Source organism: Anser anser (assembly GCF_964211835.1).
Source record: "Anser anser genome assembly, chromosome: 3".
NCBI lineage: Eukaryota > Metazoa > Chordata > Aves > Anseriformes > Anatidae > Anser > Anser anser.
The window spans coordinates 35,251,031-35,273,191 of NC_139722.1; the positions used below are offsets into that span (position 1 = coordinate 35,251,031).

Consider the following 22,161-nt stretch of genomic DNA (forward strand, 5'->3'; position numbering starts at 1 on the left):
AGAAAAGCACAGATATGCATATGATGCATAGATAAAAATTTGTTTTAATAAACAAGACATAAAAAGATTTTTGTAAATATGGAATGTATATCCTTCATATTTTCTTAGCAGTATAATGAAAGATTAATTTTTTATAGGTTATATGAAAACATCAAGTCAGTTAAGATGACAGTTTCATTTTTAGTACAATGCATTCCCTTCTATCTATTTTATCTATCCTGTTTTCCTCTTTTTTGAAAAATGCCCTCCAGATCCAGCAAAAAACATGACTTCGAAATCCCATAAAAATAAATACCTACATCTTTATTTGTAATGGGGAAAGTATTTAAATGAATTAAAGAACTATGACTTAAGTTTTAATTGAACCTTTCCACAGAACATGTCGAACACTAGATAACAGCATTAGGATGTAGTGATCAACAGTGACAGCCAGCCTACAGCAAAACATGTTCCCAAAGCTAGATTTACAGGGTCCCCACTTCAGGGGCTTCTAAGAGTAATCCCAATTTATTTAGAACATAGTGAAACATCAGTATAAACATGTGTCCTCAATCTGGAGAGGTAAACAAATTCCTGTACCCGTTTTTCAAATTTAAAACTGAGAAGAGTAATATAAATTCACGTGGCCTATGAAATTCAATTTATTTTTATGCTTCTTACTGTGATACAGTACAAATGACTATTTACCTTAGAGAAAGTAGGTATTTTGTTCTCTCTCTGAATGTGACTCATTACATGTTTTCTTTTCTCTTCTGATCGATACACCCTTACTTCTTCTTCTCCCTTTGCTGTTCTCCATTCTTCCTGCCTACTGAAAATAGAAAATTAAGATGTTAACTTTAAAGCAAAAACACTACCACTGACAGAATCTCTTACAAATCACAGAATAAATGTTCAATGGTTATGACGTGCTTTGAACAGTAGTTTCTTTCTTTAGAGACAGAATTTGGCTTCAAATACCCTTTCTGAACAAAGAAAGATTTCAAGTGGCAAGCATTGAATACATGGTTGTGTTCTGTTCAAAGGACATCTGACTTAACTATTCCCAAAGCCATGACTCTACATTCGAAAGCCATTTTCTTGAGAAATATTCACAGAGTATCTAAAACATATAATTGAAAAGTACTCTTTCTTGTTTATTTACAAGATACCAACTTTAAATCTAAAGAAAATCTGCATGTTTATACACCAGCATTGTGTCTTAGGACAGTAACTGTCCTCTCTTAAAAAGATTTCCAAAATTTTAAGCATTCACAAAAACCCTTGGTTATCTAAGAATTTCAATCTTGTTTCAAAAAGCTAGAGCAGTCTGAGTACAACTAGAAGGGTTTTTTTGCCTTATTGATATAAGTATTAATCACAAGACAATGTTACTGAACAAAATAAAGTTATTTCAGGTTTGAAAAATCAAAATTCATCTCTGGCACTTAATGCCATGTGTCAGTGTTCCAGTTTAAAATGTCAGAAACAAATGCAGTTAAAACATACCATAATCTTAAGCCACAAATCTGAAAACATTTAGGCAATTAGATTCCGCTGCATATACAAGTTAAATTACTCTGTCATTTATTAAATGGTTATTTTTTATTTGCATGACTTGTGTAAATTGAAGGTGTTACAAATGACATGCAAACAGATTTTGTAAGAATTATGAGACCAGAGAACAGGTAAATACCACACAAATAATGCTGTGACAATGTGACTTTCAAAACCGTTCAATTTAACAAAATTCACCAAATTAAAATTCACTGCAAACTGGGCCTATGTTTACCTGGCCACACCAGAAGATAGTTCAGGCACTACAACCCTTCGACTCCAAGCGACAAGGTCCCGTTCAGTGGCTATTTCACTTCTTGGTGCATTACTGTGCATCTGACGCACACCTTCAATTTGTCCACTACGTCTTAATCCTATATTTGGGGGTGAATGAACTTCAGAGGTAGAACTTACAGATCCTAAAATGTCAAGAAGTGATAGCTGTACTCAAATGGAAATTTTACGGGCAACAATTAAAAAGAAAAACTCAGAAGAAAAAAGAAGTATTTAACCTAACATATTACTTCAGAAGAAGGCAAATATTAAATTAACTATTTCAGCATTTCCTATAACTTCTAAAATGTGCACACTGGAATATGTATAGGGCTGCAGTACTCCATTAAAAGATATATATATATATATATAAAAATAAAAGGAGCAGATGCATCAACACTCAAGTGAAGCAAATATTTCATTGGTTCATTGCTGTTTAAAAATGCTTTTGAAAATGTTTACAAGAAGCTGACCAGTGCTAATGCACTCTGGACCCATTTTATAGAACTGTGGGCTATCTCACTGCATTCACATACTCCTCAAACTATCTTCTACCTTCAAAAAAACCCAAAGCCACAACATTGAGAAGTATTAGAAACAACCAACCAACCACAACAACAAAACATTCAAGTTCCTCCAAACATCTACAATTATAGCAAAGATTTCAACATTTTTTCACACTTTTCACAAACGTTATTCTTACTTACTTGGATAGATTACCAACCATGATATTTTTTTTTTTTAAAGCATTGAAGACTACCCTGTAATCTACTGCAAGATATTAAAGCATGGAATAGCTGTACTGAGAAACAAGTTGATCTTTCCCTTTTTCTCCCTATTTTCTTATTTGAGATAATTCAGGTTTCCCTCAAACAGATGACCAATTCCAGATTAAGCAGCAGAGTGGTTAAGTCTAAGGGAACACAGTTACTGCAAGTTCCTTGAGCGAGCATACAATAACTTTAAGAAAGATAAATTTGTAATGTTAATAATTCTGAGATTTTGCAGAAGAAAAAATAATAGATGGGAAAACTGAATGATTTTCTGTCATCCTGTACCTACTTTCTAGTAGTTGAAGAAAGTCGTGCACAATAATATGTGATTTACATTTTGCAATTGTCAGCTGGTTCCGTTGAAAAAACAGAACACCCTCTCCTTACGTAATTTACCTCTGCTTATCCGGCTGGTACTACTAGTTCCTGCCTCCCCAGAACGTCTCTGATCCTGCTCTTGCTGAAGTCTTTGAATCATGCTATCCAACGGACTAACTTCTTGATTTGCTTGTTGACTAAGAACTTGATTCAATCCTGTAAAGACACAAGACAATAACACCAAAATGTTGAAGAACCTTCTATCACAAACTGTTCACTTATTTTAGCTTGTCAATTTGCAAGTAGAATATATAATCACATGCTTAAGTACTAGCTAAAGCATATTTTTAACATCTTTTTTGTGTTTGTTCTTGTTTATAAAATTGGACAACTTTTTCTTAATATCAAGAGTGTTAAGTTTCCTGGAGCAGGGTGAAGGTGATCACACATAACTACTGATAAAGGCTTAAATTTTATCAAGTGCAAACAAGATACAGAAGCTTAATACAACTGTTGTCAATTCAGTCAATGTAAATTATCCAAATGTGCTCTTTGCCTGCCTCAAATGCACCACAAAACACTTTGGTAAAAAATTAAATGAAAGAACTACATCACGAAGGTCTAACTGAATTGCAACAGTATTATCTATACCAGAGAACTGCAAGCAGTCAGAATGCTTGACTGAGTTCCATGGAGGCAGAATGATGACACAGGTAAGTAATGCTGATTTTCTTTGGTACATAGAACAATCCAGGAAACCTCCTTTAAGGCAGGTCTCTTGAGTAAAATACTGGAAATAGTTCTAAAAGAAGGGATTACAAGCTGACAATACTGTTTCAGTGCAGCAAACTATCTTTTGAGATAGCATGTAAGCATAAACAATGCAAAACCTCTTTTTATATTCACAAAAAAAAAGTTATGGGAGAAAAAGGCAAGGATTACAGCACTGATTTGAAAAGAAAGTCAGATACCTCATTACAAAATACATGGTGGAATGGAGTGGAAGGAAACTCTTGTCAATAGAAGCAGAACTTCCAAAAACTTTGTAATGAGGGATGACAATGTTCAAAGAAACAAGCCACAGAAATTATTTTCCCAGTATCATTCCAAAGAGATATGGTATAAACTTTGCAAGATCAAGAACAAGATACTACAGCAATTGTGCTATGAAATAAACACCTTTGATTATGGCTAGAAGGAAGCAGCCATTTCTTAAAAGATGATGTTATGCAGACAGAATGTAAATATTTAAATGCTCTCAGAGTTTCAAAGTTAATTTAGTTGAAGTCAACTGCCCCAAAGCAGCAGAACCTTGAAATCAATGAATGAACTCTGGTATAACCACAGCTGGGTGTTTTCTGACTTGTATAGTAAGGCAGTCAGATTTATTTGGTGATCTTATGAGCAGACATACTGTCTCACGAAAATAATGGGAAATACTATAAATAACCCAAGAATGATCTTAAAGAAACTACTACCTAGACGAAAGGAATGTTTTTTAAGTATCTAGCTTCTGAAATGTTGCCTTCACAAATTCAAAGTTCAAACAGATCAAATAGTAAAGACACTGGTGTAAACTTGATTTTTTCCTACATATTTGGTTTAAAAGATCTTCAGGTAACATCTAAGGAGTAAATCGAGCAAGATTATCTGAATTCCCCCTACTCTTCTAGGCCCCTACAGAAAACTTCTTGACAAGACATAAACTGCCAGTGCTCTGAGGGAGATCCATCAAATCCCACAATAAAGTCTCTGAGAGCAAGAAGCTTCCTTAGTGGAGGGGAATATATGAAATACACCAGCACAGTTTAGCTCTGCATAAGACTGCGTATACTGTTGCTAAACTGTAAAGACGTAGACAAACACCCTTTGTCTCTCCATCTCTCTGTCAGCCCTGCTGATGGCTTCCTGCTGTTAAACAAAATGCTATGGGCATCATCTGGCACTCATGTGTCACCATTAAATTTAATACTGAGTCTGTGTACATGGTCTGACTTGTTTCAAGATATTATATTGGAGAACATGCCCAGGACATTTTCAGATTTGGAGGACTGAAGAATGTCATGGCTCTATGCTGCAACTGTAGCAATGAGGTAAAATCATTTCTTGGAACTCTAATTTTGCTTCAAAGGCATTAGCTGAAAATTTAAGAGAGAAAACATGTCATATGTTCACCAGAAAGGCTTTTTTCCTTCTTATAAATGCTTCTCAGGTAGCCTTTCTTTCTATAACTTTGGAGGACATGTTGAAATGCTCCTTAAAAATGATTATGGAAGTAAATATTCACCAACTTGTCATCCTCAGGTCTACAAATGAGGATAAACATCTCTTCTGGGAACAACACTGACAGTTAACTTTCCTGGAACATCTGACATACCACAGACTTGAATATACATAAGCCACTATTTACAGGTGCACAAAGCTTTCCTATGTTTTCAAGGATATCCAAATATTAAACAATGCCTATCTTGAAAACATTTACAGCTACTGTCACCAGTCGCTGTTTGCTCATTCATACTGATATTGAACTAGTAAAACGTAATAAGTAGGCATTGTTTTTTTATATCTCCACTCACGTGGACCATATTTAAGCAGTTTCCAATAGCCACTGGCCCATAGTATGCATGTTCCTCACACATAGTACACATGGAGAATATGACTTTAGAGGAATGTCGTACATTTTGCATTCTCATCAAGCCTTGAGAGCTCTCAAACCAAACCAAAGCTTATATTGAATGACTGTCTTCATCTACAGAGGAAGAAAATTTTGCATGTTTCAGGTGTCCTCTTGTTTTTCTCTTCTTGTAGGTATTATCCATTCCAACTGATCTGTGGAAGATCAGTCTATTTCCTAGGCTTTTTGAAGTAGGAAGTCTTACCCCAAGGAGATCAATTGAAAGCTCACTCAACATCATCTACTGTTTCAATAATGAAATGAGCTCCAAGCTAACTTATGTTGTAGCATCAGCTAGGACTGACTTGATGGATGACAACACTGTAAGTAAAATAGTCTATCACAAGCAATCAGTGTCAAGCCTGTCAATGTTATGTGAATGACTAGTCCCAATAATGAAGAAAAAGAACAGAGTGAGAGGGAGAACGTAGAGCACCTGTAGGCAACTGCATAGGCTACGGTGTACCGAACTGAAGTTTTCCATACCTGAAGATGTCACTCCCATCTGAGGAATAAGTTGTTCCTCCCTGCAGTTCTCACGACCAGGAACTAGCCTTTGATACCTTGCAGGATGAGGGTTGCCATCCACATCAACCAAAAATGGGGGAGGCATAAGGTGTGGAGCCTGCTGTGTCTGTTCATCCAGGACGAAGTTGTTGGCGTCGCGGATAAGGGGCCGATAATCACTATGAAAGAACATCTGATCTGCTATCTGTAAACAAAGTCATTTTGTAATTTTTTGAAAAACCTATTAAAAACCATACAGAAGATAACTGCCAAAAGTATTTTTAACAATGTTATTGATGGTCATTTTTGCACAAACAAGCTTACAAAATGATCTGTTCATCTTACTTTCAAGGGGAAAAGTAAATTACTTTTTTCCCCCTAGTATGCACTTTCTATATTCTCACAAGGAGAATAACCCACAGGTTTGAGGGTGGGGAGCATTTAAAGAGCAGAGAAAAGGGGCAATATATAACTACTTGTAGGCATTTGGCAGAACATAGCATAGATGTATTAAATAGGTTACATATATTGATGTATATGCATCTGATAATGAAAAATGTGTCACAGACTTATGAGCTATGGTGTAGGAAGAAGAGAAAAAGGAAAATATTTATCACATTGTGTGACTGCCAAATATTTTAACACCAGAAGCCAAACATGTATATTCTTATTATAAAGCTAGATATGTGAAAATGTCCCCATAGAAAAAATAAAGCTGAACTAAAGTTGAATTCTTCAAGCTCAAAATTATTTATTTTCAGTCCACCTGCTTGCAATTTATTCTAGGTGGCTTTCCATTGACAGTGAAGACTGAGGAATTCTTTTGTCCAAATTGCATGTAAAAAGGCTTATGGCACTATCCCTTGCTGGCACACACATCTCAACAATGTGCAATCAGAAAGACATTGAACCACAAGGAGAAAAGAGAAAGAGAACAGAAGACAAACTGCAACATGTACTACACATCCCAACACTACTTACTGGCAAGCAAAACCCCTTGGCAGCTCACATACTCAGTTTAACTTTAAACAAGTAAAAATAAAGCCATGAAATCATTGTTCACTCAAATTAGATTTCCAGTGCAGAATAAACATGATTGAACAAATGACCCAAGGCAGAGAGATATCAAAAAAAATATCTTGTCTTAGCTGTTAAGAGACAGGTATTTTAGCACAGTCAGAGGAATGCCCCAGTTGTAGTAGAATATACTGCCTTGTCTGAAGAGCATGCTCTATCATGACCAATTCGTAACACAATTTCCTGTAACTTGATATGTAGAAATCAGTCTGGCAGAGGTTATAACATTTAAATCACGCTCAGAGGTCTAGACTCTCAATGACATTAAGTTTGCTTGTCCAGGATGTGAGAAGACCAGGAAAGAATGATTTCCACAAACATGTCAGTTACAAAATCAGAAAGTGCCTACGTGCACCGACATGATGTGAATTAATAAATTAATAAATAAAGTCATAGGAATCTTTGGATCTGGACCCCAGGCAAATTCAAAAAAGTTCCACCAGGAAGAAAATTGGGAAGATGCATGGAAAGATGCAGTAGCAAAAAATTTACTTCAGGGTTACCCTTACAAAGCGCATGTGCACAAAGTGACTTCTTACTGCAACAGGAAGTCCTGAGTGGAAGAAGTACTGTTGCCAGATTCTCAGTTAACAAAGGCTGAATGAGAAAGATGCAAACATTTTCGTGTGTCTGAGTGACAGTCAAAGCCTGCTTACCACCTCTGTTCCTTCAGCTCAAACAGCTAGCTCAATATGATAAAGATACAAGTCCTTTTTGAGGTTTTTGCCCAGAAATGTAACGATAGAATATCTGTTACTTTCACTCAGTGCACATTTTCCTATTAAGTACTTCCCATACTGAGAAAGAAGAGAATCCAACGGCATGATTGCACAGACTGTGAGTTTTAACATGCTGTGATTTATGTGTATAGTGCTGTCTACATCCTGTGCTTACAAAACTTTGTATCAAAGAGGAGATCTGAAACTTCTTCCTCTCCTAGCACAATAGTTTCTGGTACAAGATCAAGATGGAATTCTCTGCAATTATTTTTCCTGTATACTCTGCACTGGTATGGTAGAGAGAGTAAACAACTATTTTTTTATTCCATGAGATAAGAATGGCATTTCATGGAGAACCCAGGCTCAGAGCAACTGTCAGGCAGAACTCCAACTGTTAGGTAGAACTCCACTACTGTCAGGTAGAAGTCCCTACTGGAACCTCAGGAATGATCTCATCCCTCAGGCTACTCCAGGTCCACAGAAAAATCAGAAGAATTACATGATTTAGAGAATCTTAAATGGCTATATTCATTTGCTCATACGTTAAGCAGACAGTTAGAAGTACTAACAAACAGATGTGTTTCTTGATATACTATCAGAGATCAAATCCACAACAAAAAAGAAGATAAATGACCACTGGGACATGAGTCCTCTGTACATCTGACTTTACAAACCCAACTTTGCTGTTATGCGAAAACCTTCCACAAGGTCAGAGCTCTACGAACAGACCGTCCTTCAGTAACAACACTACCCATTCATAAACCCCAGTTTCTCCAACCAGGCACACCTACATAAGTGCAAAGAGTTTTTCCCCACTACTGCACCAATGCACCACACAGGAGCAGTGAACTTGAAACAGGGAACTGTGGTTTGTGTAGTCTATAGGTACTAAAGCCTTAGAAGGCTCAGAGATACAGTCCAATGCAATATTTAGAATCAACATAAAGGTATGTATCTTTAGGTCAGTTATGCATTTTTGGACAAGCTTCCATCTATGCATGGACTTCTGAAGTGCACGTGGCCTGTTGACAGTGAGCTCAACTCATCTCTGATGATCTTCACCCAGTCAGAAATCTCAGTTAAGACTGGCTCACATACAATTCCCTTAATTGAGTCAAATACTGAAGGAGCTCAAAGCAAACAACAAGCATAGTCCTTTTTCGACTCACACAGAATTACTCCACAAAAACATGTACCATCAAAAAAGAGAAAAAGAAACACCATCACCCCAACACCATCACAGCCAAGATCATACCAGAAGAGGGGGGGGGGGGTGAAAGGGAAGGGGAAACCTGGACAGTGGTTCCAATCAACTATAAGCCAGATACTATTTGAATCCAACATGAAAAAACGTTTACAGGGAAAATCAAGAGCCTGTTCTCTCAACAAAACTAACATGGTCTCAACTAGAATCATTGCTCTGAGCACACTTCACAAATACAAGAGTACAGGATTGGTTATCATACTCCTTTCTCTTGTAAAGCTCATTCCCTGAGATGCATGGAAACCACTTTAAAGCCAAAAAACGCACATCCTAGCAGAACGTATTCTCACAAGATGTCTGGAAACAAATGAATAAGGAGCTGAGGGTGGGACATCAGAAAACAGAGCACCAAATCTCCAGCACCTACCCACCTGTAGTTACCTTTTCTACAAGACAGGTCAGACAAAAATTAAAGAAGAGACAGAATCAGACAAGGAAGAGGTCTGTAACTTCTAAGACAAGATTTAAGACTGAGAGGTAAATCCTATTTGTTCCTATTTTTTCTGTGGTCAAGACGGGATTGGCACAGTAGTAACTGGAGAGAATCATTGTAAATCATCTAATAACTGAAAAAAAATAATCCTTTTTTTTTTTTTTTTTTTTTAAAGACTGCAGATAAAATCCCAAGAGAACAAAAGGTCTGTTGTGTTCAGGAAGTGAAAAGCAACTGGTTTTATTCAAACAGGTCTAATCCCTCACAAGCAAAGTTTTCAGATGGTTACATAAAGGAGAACCCTGGTCCATCACAGCAAAGATAAACTGGCTCTTGGTTTCAATTTCATTTTCAGCATTTATGAGCTGCAGAGGACTATGCACTTTCAAAATGACTGGAGAGAAAAAGAAACCAATGATTGGAGAGAAAAAGAAACCTCAAACAGTCCATCAATATAGTAAGAAAACCCTTTCCATCACAACAGGCTTTAAAGTTTAGAAGAGTAAGAACACTGAAAGATGGAAGGACCTTGACACTGATCTAATAGCGTTGGTTTTCCTTGCTTGTGGTATCTTTGCTCCTGTTCATTGTCTTTGGAATGAAAGGGAAAATGCTCAGGTGGATTAACTGTAGTAATAGCTGAGGGATAGCAACAGCAGCCAAGTACTTCAAGTTATAGTTGAGAAACATGACAAAAAAAATCCTAGTATAAAATGCTGCTGTAATGGGCATCAAAACAAGAGCTGGAACACTACAGAAAGAAATGCAGTGGTTTACACGACAAAGATTAAAACTGCTTTTGCTCTCCCTCCTTCAAGCCCCTCCACACTGATGTTTGCCACAGTGATTTCAAGGCCAGTCTGAGTCAAAAGATCCACAAGCAGGAGGAGGCAAGATCCAGAAGCCAGCACTTCATCAACAGCCTTCAAGTACCAGATATGAAAATGCAGATATGAAAATCCTAGAGCAGGTATGTTTGCTTAAGTCTTAGAAGGAGAGGAGACACATCACCTCTTTCCCGGGTGGTAAAAGTAAGGACTTTGTAGGCACTGCAAACTGTGTAACTGGTACAGTTCAAAGGGCATGCTCATCAACAGGGGGGAAAAAAAAACAAAAAAACCTAAAGACTACAAATCTTCACTGTCATGACAGCCTGTGACAAGACACCCACACTTAGAATAGACCATGTTGATTATGACTTAAGAATAAAGATGTAATATTTTAACTACACAGCAATAGTAGAACACTGCTGTGTAAACACCACAGCATCCATGACAGCAGAAATACATTAGCAGACATAAAATTTTTAACTAGAATGTACAGTGCATGTACTGTAAATAACTGTCACTCAGGCTATGCAGCGTTTAAATAGAGGTATCAGCAATTAGTTCTATTACACGTCCACCCATCTTCTGCCTTAGTTAGGAACCAATATATATAAAGCAAAATATTTAACTATTTTCAGTTCTAATGCTGTTTACTCATTATCCATGTGGATCCACTAGCAGACACTTGCAACCATCTCACTTAAGAGAGGAGACGGTGACTGCATGGTTTTTATTTATTTTTTAATTTCCCATGCAAAATAGCATGTGTCTGTAGCTTAAAACAAGAGATAGAGAAAGAAAGATCAGTGTCAACAACAGGAATCTGAAACATCCTGTATTCATGGCTGAAAAATGTGTTGAGATACCGGCTCTTGAGATGAAGCACTGAAGGAAAGCTTGCACAAATGCATTCAAAACAGACAAACATTCTGATATTCATCTTGTACTGTACCTTGTCATATTTGCTACTGGAACCAAAGCCAAAAATCAGAAGGTGACCGTGAGAATCAGTACATGCAAAATGCTGTCCATCAGGAGAGCACTTGCAGTCAAAAACTGCACCGTGTCCTTGTCCTTCAATCTGAAATACATCAATATACAAAATAATTAAGTTATCAGAAATAAATTGTTTTCATTTATGATTCTCAAATTTGTTGTGCTGATGTTGAACTTTATATAAAATGTGCAAGACAGTATACTGCTAGATGGAAGTTACTTTAAAACATAGTTTACTTTTTTGAACTATTCACTTCTCATTGAATTTTGTAATAATGCTCATGAAAGATGCCAAATTGATAGTAGTAGAAACTAACAGACTTTATCCACAAAGCAGGCACAGTATAGGAAGTGAAAATAAAAGCTTCCCCTTGAATGTCCTGCTAATAAACCTAACCAGAGAGCTGGGTCCAGTTCAGGGCTTTAGTCACTACACCCTTTCAATCCTCTGCCTTTCTGCTAAGCTAGCCCATTAAGGTTGGCTGTCGTGGTGTTTCAGGACACCTGCCCACTACAAAACGCGCTGACATAGACAACCCACATTACACAACTTAGCAACTGCCTTTTTTCTGGAATTCCTACTCCTAATTTATTGGAGTGGGGGAGGTTTGGATTTGTGTAAAAACTCCGCTTTTCATAGGAGAACTGCAAAGATTTTAAAAAAGGAATTTTTACCTGATACTCATTTTCTGTTTTCCAGTTCCATTAAGCCAGAACAAAGGGGTTTTTGTTTTTCCCTGCAACCTGTCAATCAAGCAGAGGTGACCAATCACCACTCTGAATTTTCATGTCTTCAGCACCTCTTCAGAAAGCCCCTTTCTATTCTCCCCAGTAAAGCACTTTTGCATTTTCTTTAAAGCAGAACCAAAAATTAAAAAAATAAAAAAAAAAGCTTTCCCTAACTGTGGCAGGCCCATATACTGCCAGAAAAAATGACGGTGTTCAGCCCGCACGCGGTAGCACTGTGCACTTCTGCAGCACCTTCCAGAGGCCATCATTCAAAATCTAGTGAACTAAGCCTCAAAAATCCCATGAGGCAAGCACTGTCCTCACTATCTTACAGGCTGAGACTAAGACAAGAAGTCCAAGTCTTTGCCCCCGGTCTTAGAGCACATCCACACCCACACCCCTGCACGCACCCCCACCGGTAAAGGCTGCTACACCTACTACACCACTGCTTTCCATTATGTGACAGAGGTTGTTCTTACTACAGGTAGCTTCCATAAAAGTTTCTGGGTTAGGGAAAAAGGAACATAAACCGATCTGAGTTTTATGTTCTGTTTTGCCCACTACTCCAGAAGGAATGGATTCTTAATAGAAGCATCCTACAGAAAAAGATGGGAAATAAAACCAGAGCTCCAAGTGAGTGACACTAACATCACAACAGCTAAGAATGCAGAATTTATTTAGGCTAAGCAAGCTCCAACAACCAAGGCAAAGCTACAACTTCGTGGTGTGTTTTGAATGCAGAAAGCTCATCTTATTAAAGGGAGACGGTGTAGGGAGGCAGGTGCAAAGGGGAAGGAACTTCAGCCCAAGACTAAGCTTTACAAATGTACAGTAAAAACCTGGAAAATGAGTATTTACATAGAGATTTCCAATACCCTTCCCTTTCCCCAACAAAAGAAACAGAAAAGCATCGAGCTTCCTAACATTAAAGTTCTTCATAAATAGAATTTCAGGGTCCTCTCAGAGCCTGCAATGTGAAGACTTGCTTTACAAGGAAAACAAGTCATGCCATGTAAAGAACTATTTGCTAACCATGGTGAAGGGAAAAATTAAAAACAGAAGAAAAAAAATCAGATTCTTAGATGACAGATCTTTTTAATCCTTCCCTGCAAGACATGTCTCAGATAGACCATTTTTAAGAAACTCCTAGATGTTAGACTGAAGTGTTAGGTGGATGACATTTGTTTCTTATGTAAAGGAAAACACAGTGATCTACTATTCAGTAATTAGTACAGTGTAAATAGCTTTATTCTAAATATGGCCAGAGTCTGCTGTAAAACATGCTTTAGGAAAGGACAAATCTTTTAGTACAGCCCCTCAAGGCTGGTATATAACTACTTTGAAATAAAGACCCTTGGTACTCTAAGAACAAAAATCATTGTTAGAGATAAGCTTCCAGGACATAATTGCTATTAAAATTAAAGGGCAAACACTGCCAGAGTGCGATATCCAGTAGATTTTTTTTAAAAAACAAAAATATTTTGGATTAGTAAGTGATACTTCACAATGGAATGTCTTCAATAATAACACAGGAGTTGGTCATTTGGAACAGAAATTAAATGTTAACTTGCAAAAGGGAAGGTTGAAATAAATCAATGAAGCTATAACTTTGGCAAACTAGATGAGGGTCTTGAGCAAAAATGAAGCTTTCCCCACCCTATGCCTTTTAAATCAAAGATGCAAGAACTCTCTGAAGACTACATCCTGAAGAAGATGAACTGCTTATTCTGTTTGGAACCTTCCCCTGCTGAATGAGAGGAAATCAGTGGTAAAGAGAAGAGGCTGCCCATCAGAACAACAACAACAAAAAAAGTTAATTCAGAGCTGTCCCTACAAAGTAATCACTGCCCAAAAGTGAGCGTGTTAAGACACTGCTGTTAGCAAAGCTAGCAGCACGGACTCCTCAGCCACAAGCAGGAAAGAACTCGTGATGCTACACAATGAAGACTAAAGTCACAAAGAGAGGAATGTTGGTTAAGAGAAAGAAAAAGGGTAGCTCTTCTTTTCCTCTCAGTTTTGAAGAATTTGAAGTTCCTAAACCAAGGAGAACAGAGTTGTGAAACTACTATACAAAACAATATTTTAGATCCTTGAAAATAATTTGCTGTTTGAAAACAGAAAAGTATTATCTACAGAGGGAGAGAGACTGGAGCAATAACAAGCCTTTTTGAGTTGTTATCAGTAGGTGGTATGAAAAACTTAAAAACTAGTTTTTAAGGAGAGTAAAAAAACAGCACGTGGGATAGCAGTGGGAGGGAGTAAAATGCAGAATGAATCATGGAGTAGAGTGTAGCAGCCAAATTCAGCAGAATTCCTTCAGTAAATTAACTGATTTTTTTATAGCAAGAAATACAATTCATTCAACCTAGCTAGATTTCACAGCCATGACATGGCACTGAAAACTTTGTTCAAGTGGCACAGACCGTGACTAGTAGGAGAACTGCACAGTAGGCAGGCTTTCTAAGGAAAGAATAACAGTTACTGGTTTTGAGAAGATATAAAGAGATAAAAGAATGTGATTACTGAAGTTCCTTAAGCCGGGTGTTTCTATTAGTGACAATGGAAAAAATAAGAGTTTGCTGATGAGCTCTTTGCTCTTTTTGAGCATTGGCAAATCATCAACTAAGACCAGATGTGAGACACAGCACAAATGGTATCAACTGAAGCAATCAGAAGCCAACAGGACAAAATTCAGTAGGCCACCAATGTAGTAAGATTATTAGGAATAACTTAATGGACTTACTGACAGAAACAAAAATGGAACTGGGTCTATGCACCTCTATCTATGTACTATGCACCTCTATCACACCTTCCAACACAAGCCATCAGCAGTGCTTAAAAAAGTTGGTGAACTAAGTCTTTTCTAGCCTGAGGTAGATACTTTTTCTTCCTTCACATGAAGAGATTGAGGCCATTAGTTGGAAACACAGAGAGAAAGATCACTGTGTATTCATTGCAATGCATCACACACAATGCAACAACAAAAAGAAAACTATAATCCTAAAGCACACCAGAAGTATATCCAGACAAGAAAGAAAAAGCACACACGCAGCTAGATAAGTAGACAGTGATAAGAAAGAGCTCTTCCAAAGCGACACAAAAAATCTTTGCTTCCCACGTTCAAGAGAAGTAAATCCTAACTGCAACAGCTACAGAAGAATGTTTTCACTCAGCACGAGAACAAAAAACCTGAGAGCTCAGCCTCTTAACACGGACACTTAGGAAAGAGGACCGCTCCGAATGCATGTACAAAGAGACCTCTAGCAGGAAGAGAGCGTGTCGACTTACATGTATGTGAACACGTGAAAATCAATTACGAACAACACTCAAACTTGAAACCCAAAATTTAGATTCTACCAGTCAGAACGCTGGTATGCTAGAGCAACTTTCTAAAAATAGAAAAAAAAAAGACAACTAATTATTATTAAAACAAATAATCTCTTTCATAATTGCTGAAAGTGCATGATAGCTGCTTAAACTGAATCAGTCTCCAGCTTTTTTGAAGTCCCTTGCATATTTAGGTTCTCTTTCACTTTAAGGAGCAATCTCTGATCACAGCGTGCTCCCGTGATAAGCCAAAAAAAATATCTACAGACTTCCTACAAAGTCAGAAGAGATTGCTGCAGCATTGGATGAGTGGAAAACAACATTTAACTTTTATTAAGCCAGTTTAAAAAATAAAAAAATTTAAAAAAAGGGCTTCTATACTGCTTCCAGAACTCTAACAAAAGATCAAACAGTAGGAAGAGGACAGGACAGTAATTTAACCGAGAGTGAAAAGTTTCCATCTTCCTAGCATTCCATCCCAATCAGTTATCTATTCTATTCAGGAATATTCTGCTTGTCTTCAAAGATGAACATATCCATGAAAAGATCTGAGAGATTGCCCTATGGGTGCCTGAAGTTATATAAAGCTCTACAAAATGCTTACAATTTCTTTTTTCTTAAGGAAATGTTTGTTCATAAACATTCTGCAAACTCAGTACTGGCTTTTACTGGGACCATGATGATGGCTTTACTCTTCAGGATCCTTATGTGCTCTTACATACTATTTCAAAAACATTTCAGTAGGACTATCACTGACCAATTCAAAAATGTTGCATCTAAAATCTTATTTGAAGTCGTTCTGTATTTCAGATGTGGTCACTACAAAACCTGATCTAAAAATACAGTCCCATATAATCCCAGCAAAACAGGAGTTCTCTTCAGACTTTATGAAGGCCACAACACACAAAATAACTGGTCTTTAAATTTCCAGTACTGCTGGAGATTACACCAGGCTGTCCCTATAAGCAAGTGGTATGCCTTTCAGACTATAATCCAAAAGAATCTCCTCATATCGGGAAACAACCAATGTACAGAGCCCACTGCTGAGCCGCCCAGGATGGAATCTGATCTTCCACATTGTTCTTCTGCAATTTTTTTGGTATGCCATTTAGGCTAAAGTTCAAGTAGGCTGAAAAATCAATTAGCTTTCAACAGCTACTAGGTAGGCAATCCAAGTTTACCAGTTAGTGAAAAGGAAACAATGTTGTAACCGATATGACAACACCAGAGTTTATCAGGTTGCATTGAAAGTGAAAGTAGGGTTACAAAATAATGAATCACATTGCAGAGATCAGTGAAAGAATATGCTTTCTTTTGTAAGATGAAACTGTCCGCTACATTTTCAAAATAATGACCAGACCTCAGAAGACAGGGTAGGAAAAACACTATGTTAAAAAGAAATAAGGAGGCACAGCATAGGAATTGACTAGTAAAAGAAGGTTGGAAATAGATGATCTGAAGTCCCTTCCAACCCAAACCATTCCTTGATTCTATAAATCTCTCAAGTAACCACACAAAACTAAAAACAAAGAAAATAGTCAACAACCAGCTCTCTCAACAAGCAGGAGCATGCAGAAAAATCTGAATCACAAGTTGGTAGCCTCTGCTTGATTGACAATTTGCAGGAAGAAACCCTTTTCGCATGAAACAGTTGATGCTAAAATACTGACACAGTAAATTCTAAACAAAATAAGTGTTAAATTGTAACAAAATACTTAAACCATCTTGGGGGTGGTTGGGGAGTCTGGCCAAATTCACAAAAGCTTGACAACACCTCCATTATCGAATGCATTACTACTGTCACCTCCACAGTGGTTCCCAAGTTTTCTCACCGATTTATATAAAAACACAAGATGTATAAGAAAGGGTACAGAGACTGCGGAGAGGGGAAAAAAATATCACAAATATCACTGCATCAAGTAGTGCAGCAGACCCTCCTTTAACTTCAAGGAGCATCAAAATTACACTCTCAACAGTTTCCATTGGAAAATAAAATAAAATTAAAAAACGGAAATTCTTATGGGATGCTTGAACTTGTGCTTTACTTGGACAAGTTTTTCATACGACTCTTTTAATCACTGCTTACACTAACAGCTTCTAATAGATTTACAATACAACCAGAGATCAAGGCTAAGAAAGTCTTTCTATTGAAAATTTTCAAAAGATATGGTATGTGTAGCAAGACTGTGGAGAATGTAAAAGCTTGAAGAAAGAGCCATGCCACACAACTACCAAATATCTTCCAAAAGTAATTAAGGACCCACTTGAAAATAAATGCATGGAACCAGGAATAGTACCAGACAACTTCACATTCATTAGATACCAGCTAGCTGCAGATGTGGAAACAAAACCTCAGACGTTAGCTTCAGCAATCTTGTCCTTACTTCCTAATGTCTGCCTGGTCTGAACTTTTATATTTTAAATGTAAAGCATTAATCTCCATTGACTGGCATACACAAATTAACTAATACCTGGCTATGAAAAGGCATATATTCACAACCGTAACTTCATATAGTGAATGTAAAGCAAAGCTATTACAAGTGTATCCACCTGCTTCAAGCTGTCTCACTGGGTGCATTTCCAATTTCAAAGACAAGCTTAACTGTTTAAATACAACCAGTGTATAATACATATCACTACATTTACTGATTCTATGCCTGCATTACTACAAGAGTAACTTGTTTTCTTACAATGCCATCTGAAATAGCAGCAGCACTTCAAAGCTACACCATTATTATCATCATTTAACCAAAAGAGGGTGGCTTTACAAGGCAGGTTAACATCTGCCTGCTGGTTCTACTCCCCCAAATGTTCTCAAAGGCAATCGAATGAAATTAAGTGATTTCCAAGAACGCCTTCAAAACAAGCATATCAAATACAATTTTTAGTTTCCTCAGCCCAAGGCTTCTTAAGGAAGAATCAACCTGAGAAAGAAAACTAAGGTCTAAAGAGAGCCACATTTTTTCGTTACTACACTATATGATAGATACTAAGAGGTTGAGTCTAAACTTTAAGACTGGTCAGGAAACCTTAATGAACATAGAAATAAGTTTGTGAAAACAAATTTTACTCTTTTCATCATATGCCAGCATTACATACTTCACTGCATAAACAGTTGGAACATACTCTAATGGAAGCTATTGCAGTGAAGTAATAAGCAAATAAGGTGTGAAGACAGGACTGCTCCTTGATAAGACCTTTCCAACATGCTTTCCTCTACCTAACTTCTCTAGTGCTATTAGCAATTTAGCATTCTCTAACCCTCTAAACGTGAAAAGCAGTTGCTGGATTATTCTTGTATTCTCAACTGTAGGCACACACAGATCTACTGAAGGAAAACTTTTGTTCTTCATAACTATTACTTCAGCAACACCCAGACATAACCAATACAGCTTTTCAAAAAGGCATATACAGTTTTAGTTCTGTAACATCCCAGCTTCATGTACCAGATGCCAATGTAAAGACATTAAAAATAAATTTTAAATTAACTGATAATTAATTCCAAGGTAACAATATACAGTCCTTTCCTTCCAAAAAATAATGCTGAGAAAGGCATTATGTACATTTGGCTGAAGACTGTATAAAGAAGCGTTTGCATTTTCTCCCTTTTCAGAATCTTTCCACTTTAATTTGTGGTGAAAAATGTGTAAGTTGGTCATGCAAAGGAACAGGTCTTTGTCAGGCTAAAAAAAACTTGGCCAGCTTTCTCACAAATACAGATCTGCTTTTTTTTTATTTTTTTTATTCTCTATTTCAGAGAACAGATACTGTCCCATCAAAACTGGCTAGAGAAGCCAGACCAAGCTTCTGGTCAGCTTGGTAAGATAGATAAAGATACTCAATGCTTTGCAAAAGAAGTCAAACCCAAACAATTCAATAGCTACAAAGTTCACAGTTTCATTAGTGTTTTTACACCATTACAAGTCCCCCTCTCCCCCCCTTTTTTTTGGTGGGGTGTGAGGAGGGATGGGCATAATCAACTTCTGCAATAATTTCCAAACCTCCAACCGAGTACGTAAGTGTAAGATCAACCTACAAGTTCTTTAGCTCCAGTGATAGAAGCACCTTAATGCTTGTATGCAATGTATTTTCAGCAATGGCGTATATCTAAGTATTTTGTAACGTTTTTCCATACCGGGAACCTGAGAGTTGCCGTTACCCATTAATGTACCTGTTAAGGGGAAAGTTTATATTGAAGCTTTGATGTGACAATATAACGCAAAGTCAGAGTAATTTATTTTCCTGAAAGGGTTCTCAACTATTTACGTAAAGTTCTAGTAGTAAGGTTCTATCCTTTAATCTCTGAACCCCAAGGATGAAAGTTTTCTCCCCATTTTTCTTTTAGCTGTCAATTAAAAAATAAGAACAGTAGCAGAAAATAAAACTTTTATGTTTATGCAGTTAAATCCAGAGTTCGGCCTAAAATCTCAAGCAAATTACTTCTGGGCTGACATTTTGGATGAGTAGGACAAAAATCACATACTACTAAATTGGCATTGTAACTGCAGCTGCAAAAACTTTAATTTGTTAGCAAATTGACACTTTTCAATTCAGCTTAACGCTGTACTTGTTTTAATGCATTGCTTTTAATACAGATGGAAGAAACCACACTCACCACACTAGCCAAACCTTTGAATAAGCTTTTTAACATTTTGTAAAGTAAACACGAAAGTCTAAGTCCTTACTTTGTTTAAAAAATGTGTTTATATTTAAAGTCTAAGTTTCATAATCTGTTGCTAATTAATAAGCATACTGAAAAGAACACATGCAAGTGATAAAATTCCTAGCTCTGGATATAATCATTGTTTACATAAAACACAAGTAACATTTTATACAAAAGTTTGGGATTATTCATCATGAACTTCCTACAGAAAAGTACCTAGAAGGAATGAAAGCAGCTAGGATTCTGGTACAGAAATTTAGATGAAAATATGCCCAAGCTGAAAATGACAACTTATTTTTCCCCAGAACAGATGAAAACCTAAGAAGCCTCATCCTCCCTTACAGCAACTATAGCTATATCGAATATATTGTTGTCAATCTAGGTCTCAGTGAAAAAGCATGTTTTATGCTTAGGACTAGAGTTTTTCAAAAGCGGCAAAGAACTGCAAGCATACCCTATACTTTCTCCAGCACTGATGCAAGAGGCAGGTCAGCCTCCAGGCGATTTTGAAGTTATTTCTGCTGGTTTCCATCAAGCAGGACGGAGGGCCTAAGAGTGACTAACACCCATTCAAGCAGTAACAGACGGTGCTGTAACAAATCATCCGCTATTTAAGTACCAATCTGGTTTCCAGGGAAAGCAACATTTACTCAGTGACACAGACAACAATCATGTTTCTTGGAGAGATTAAGGTTTTTCATTCACAAATGTGACAGACAGCCTCTTTTGAAATAGCAACTAAAGGTGCAGGAGATGGAGAACCAGTTCAGTGAGGATTTTTTCCTCTTCCTCCTCAAAAAGAATCAGAAGGTTGCTTCAAATCACTAGTTTACAGAGCTCAGGCTGTAGTGCATTTCTGAATGCTCCTGGAACTCTGTGTGCTCTGATGAAATATGCTTTTGCATTTAGAAAAAAAGACTCACCAGCAAATTTGTAACAGCTGGACATAGTGTGACCTTTAAGTGTCAAAGGCTAAGGTGGCTTAGCCTTTCAACAAGTTGGATAAAGCCACAAAGGTAGGAGGATTTTGAAGTATTCGCATCTGTCTATTTAATACAAGACTGTAAAAACATTCTTTCTGTATCAGTATTTCAAAGCATTCTTCAGAATATGATGAAAGGACTAAGGCCACCTTTGCACTGAATTCAAAGAGGCTTCCAGAAACACTATCCACCCAGAACGTGTTGCGAAAAGCACTGTAATACACAGCAGTGCTCAGAGAGACTGTCTTAAAGCTAAGGTAACAACAAGAATTGGCCCATATGAAGTCTTCACAAGCATTAGGAGGAAAACTTGAAGAATTCCAAGCAGAAGACTGACCTTAACAGGCATTCAGGCATATGGGAGGCCCCTGATGCATACAAATAATGTGAGATGTAAGGAAGCCTACTAATGGCTTTAGCAAAGCCTTACTTTTCAAAGATCAACTTGCCATGGCAGCCAATCCAGCAAGACAGAAAAGTGACACCTAGTCATGTAAGATCTTTGGGCTGGCTAGTTTTGTTTGGGTATCAGCTGAACCATTTTTTGTTTATAGGCATCTGTATTCCTATTTGATTTATTTCTACTTTATCCAATGTGTGTTGTTTTTTTTTTTTTTAAAAAAAAAACACCATAAAGGTTAGTCAGCAAGACTTTATCAACTAATATACAAGCTTACAATAATTGCGATGCCTACTTACCATATCTGATTTAATCTGGTATCAGATTCAAGCAAAGCAATTACATTCAAAGATGCACTACAAAAAATCATATGCTCTACAGTAACAAGGATTATAAAAATCCCTGTCCTTCCCTAGTCTCTCATTCCTGATACTGCACTACAGTCACCATACTTTCAACAGCATACTTGCAAGTAACAGCAGTCACCATATGTTCCTACAACTGTTCATTAAACTATGTTGTAAACCAAATTGTAAAAAATAAAAATACAACAATTACAGGCCTTTCAATACATATCCTGAAAACTTTCAGGAAAGATTTTTTTAAAAACATACTTCTGCAGGGCGGCCCGTTCATGGGACAAGAACATTAGCGTTACTGTG

General features: G+C 37.1%; 1 protein-coding gene across 3 annotated transcripts in view; it reads right to left on the reverse strand.

Annotated features, from left to right (window-relative positions):
• Window positions 1-22,161, reverse strand: part of PHIP (PHIP subunit of CUL4-Ring ligase complex) — a 115,423-nt gene that overhangs the window by 40,985 nt on the left and 52,277 nt on the right. For 2 of the 3 annotated variants that reach the window (XM_083830586.1, XM_083830585.1), the window contains 5 exons: window positions 11,354-11,482; window positions 6,061-6,286; window positions 2,979-3,116; window positions 1,772-1,955; window positions 688-811 (listed from right to left, as the gene is read on the reverse strand). In XM_083830586.1, the coding sequence (XP_083686712.1) occupies window positions 688-811; window positions 1,772-1,955; window positions 2,979-3,116; window positions 6,061-6,286; window positions 11,354-11,482 (801 nt within the window). The remainder of the gene's footprint in view (window positions 1-687; window positions 812-1,771; window positions 1,956-2,978; window positions 3,117-6,060; window positions 6,287-11,353; window positions 11,483-22,161) is intronic. The other variant, XM_083830584.1, reaches the window with a different exon arrangement.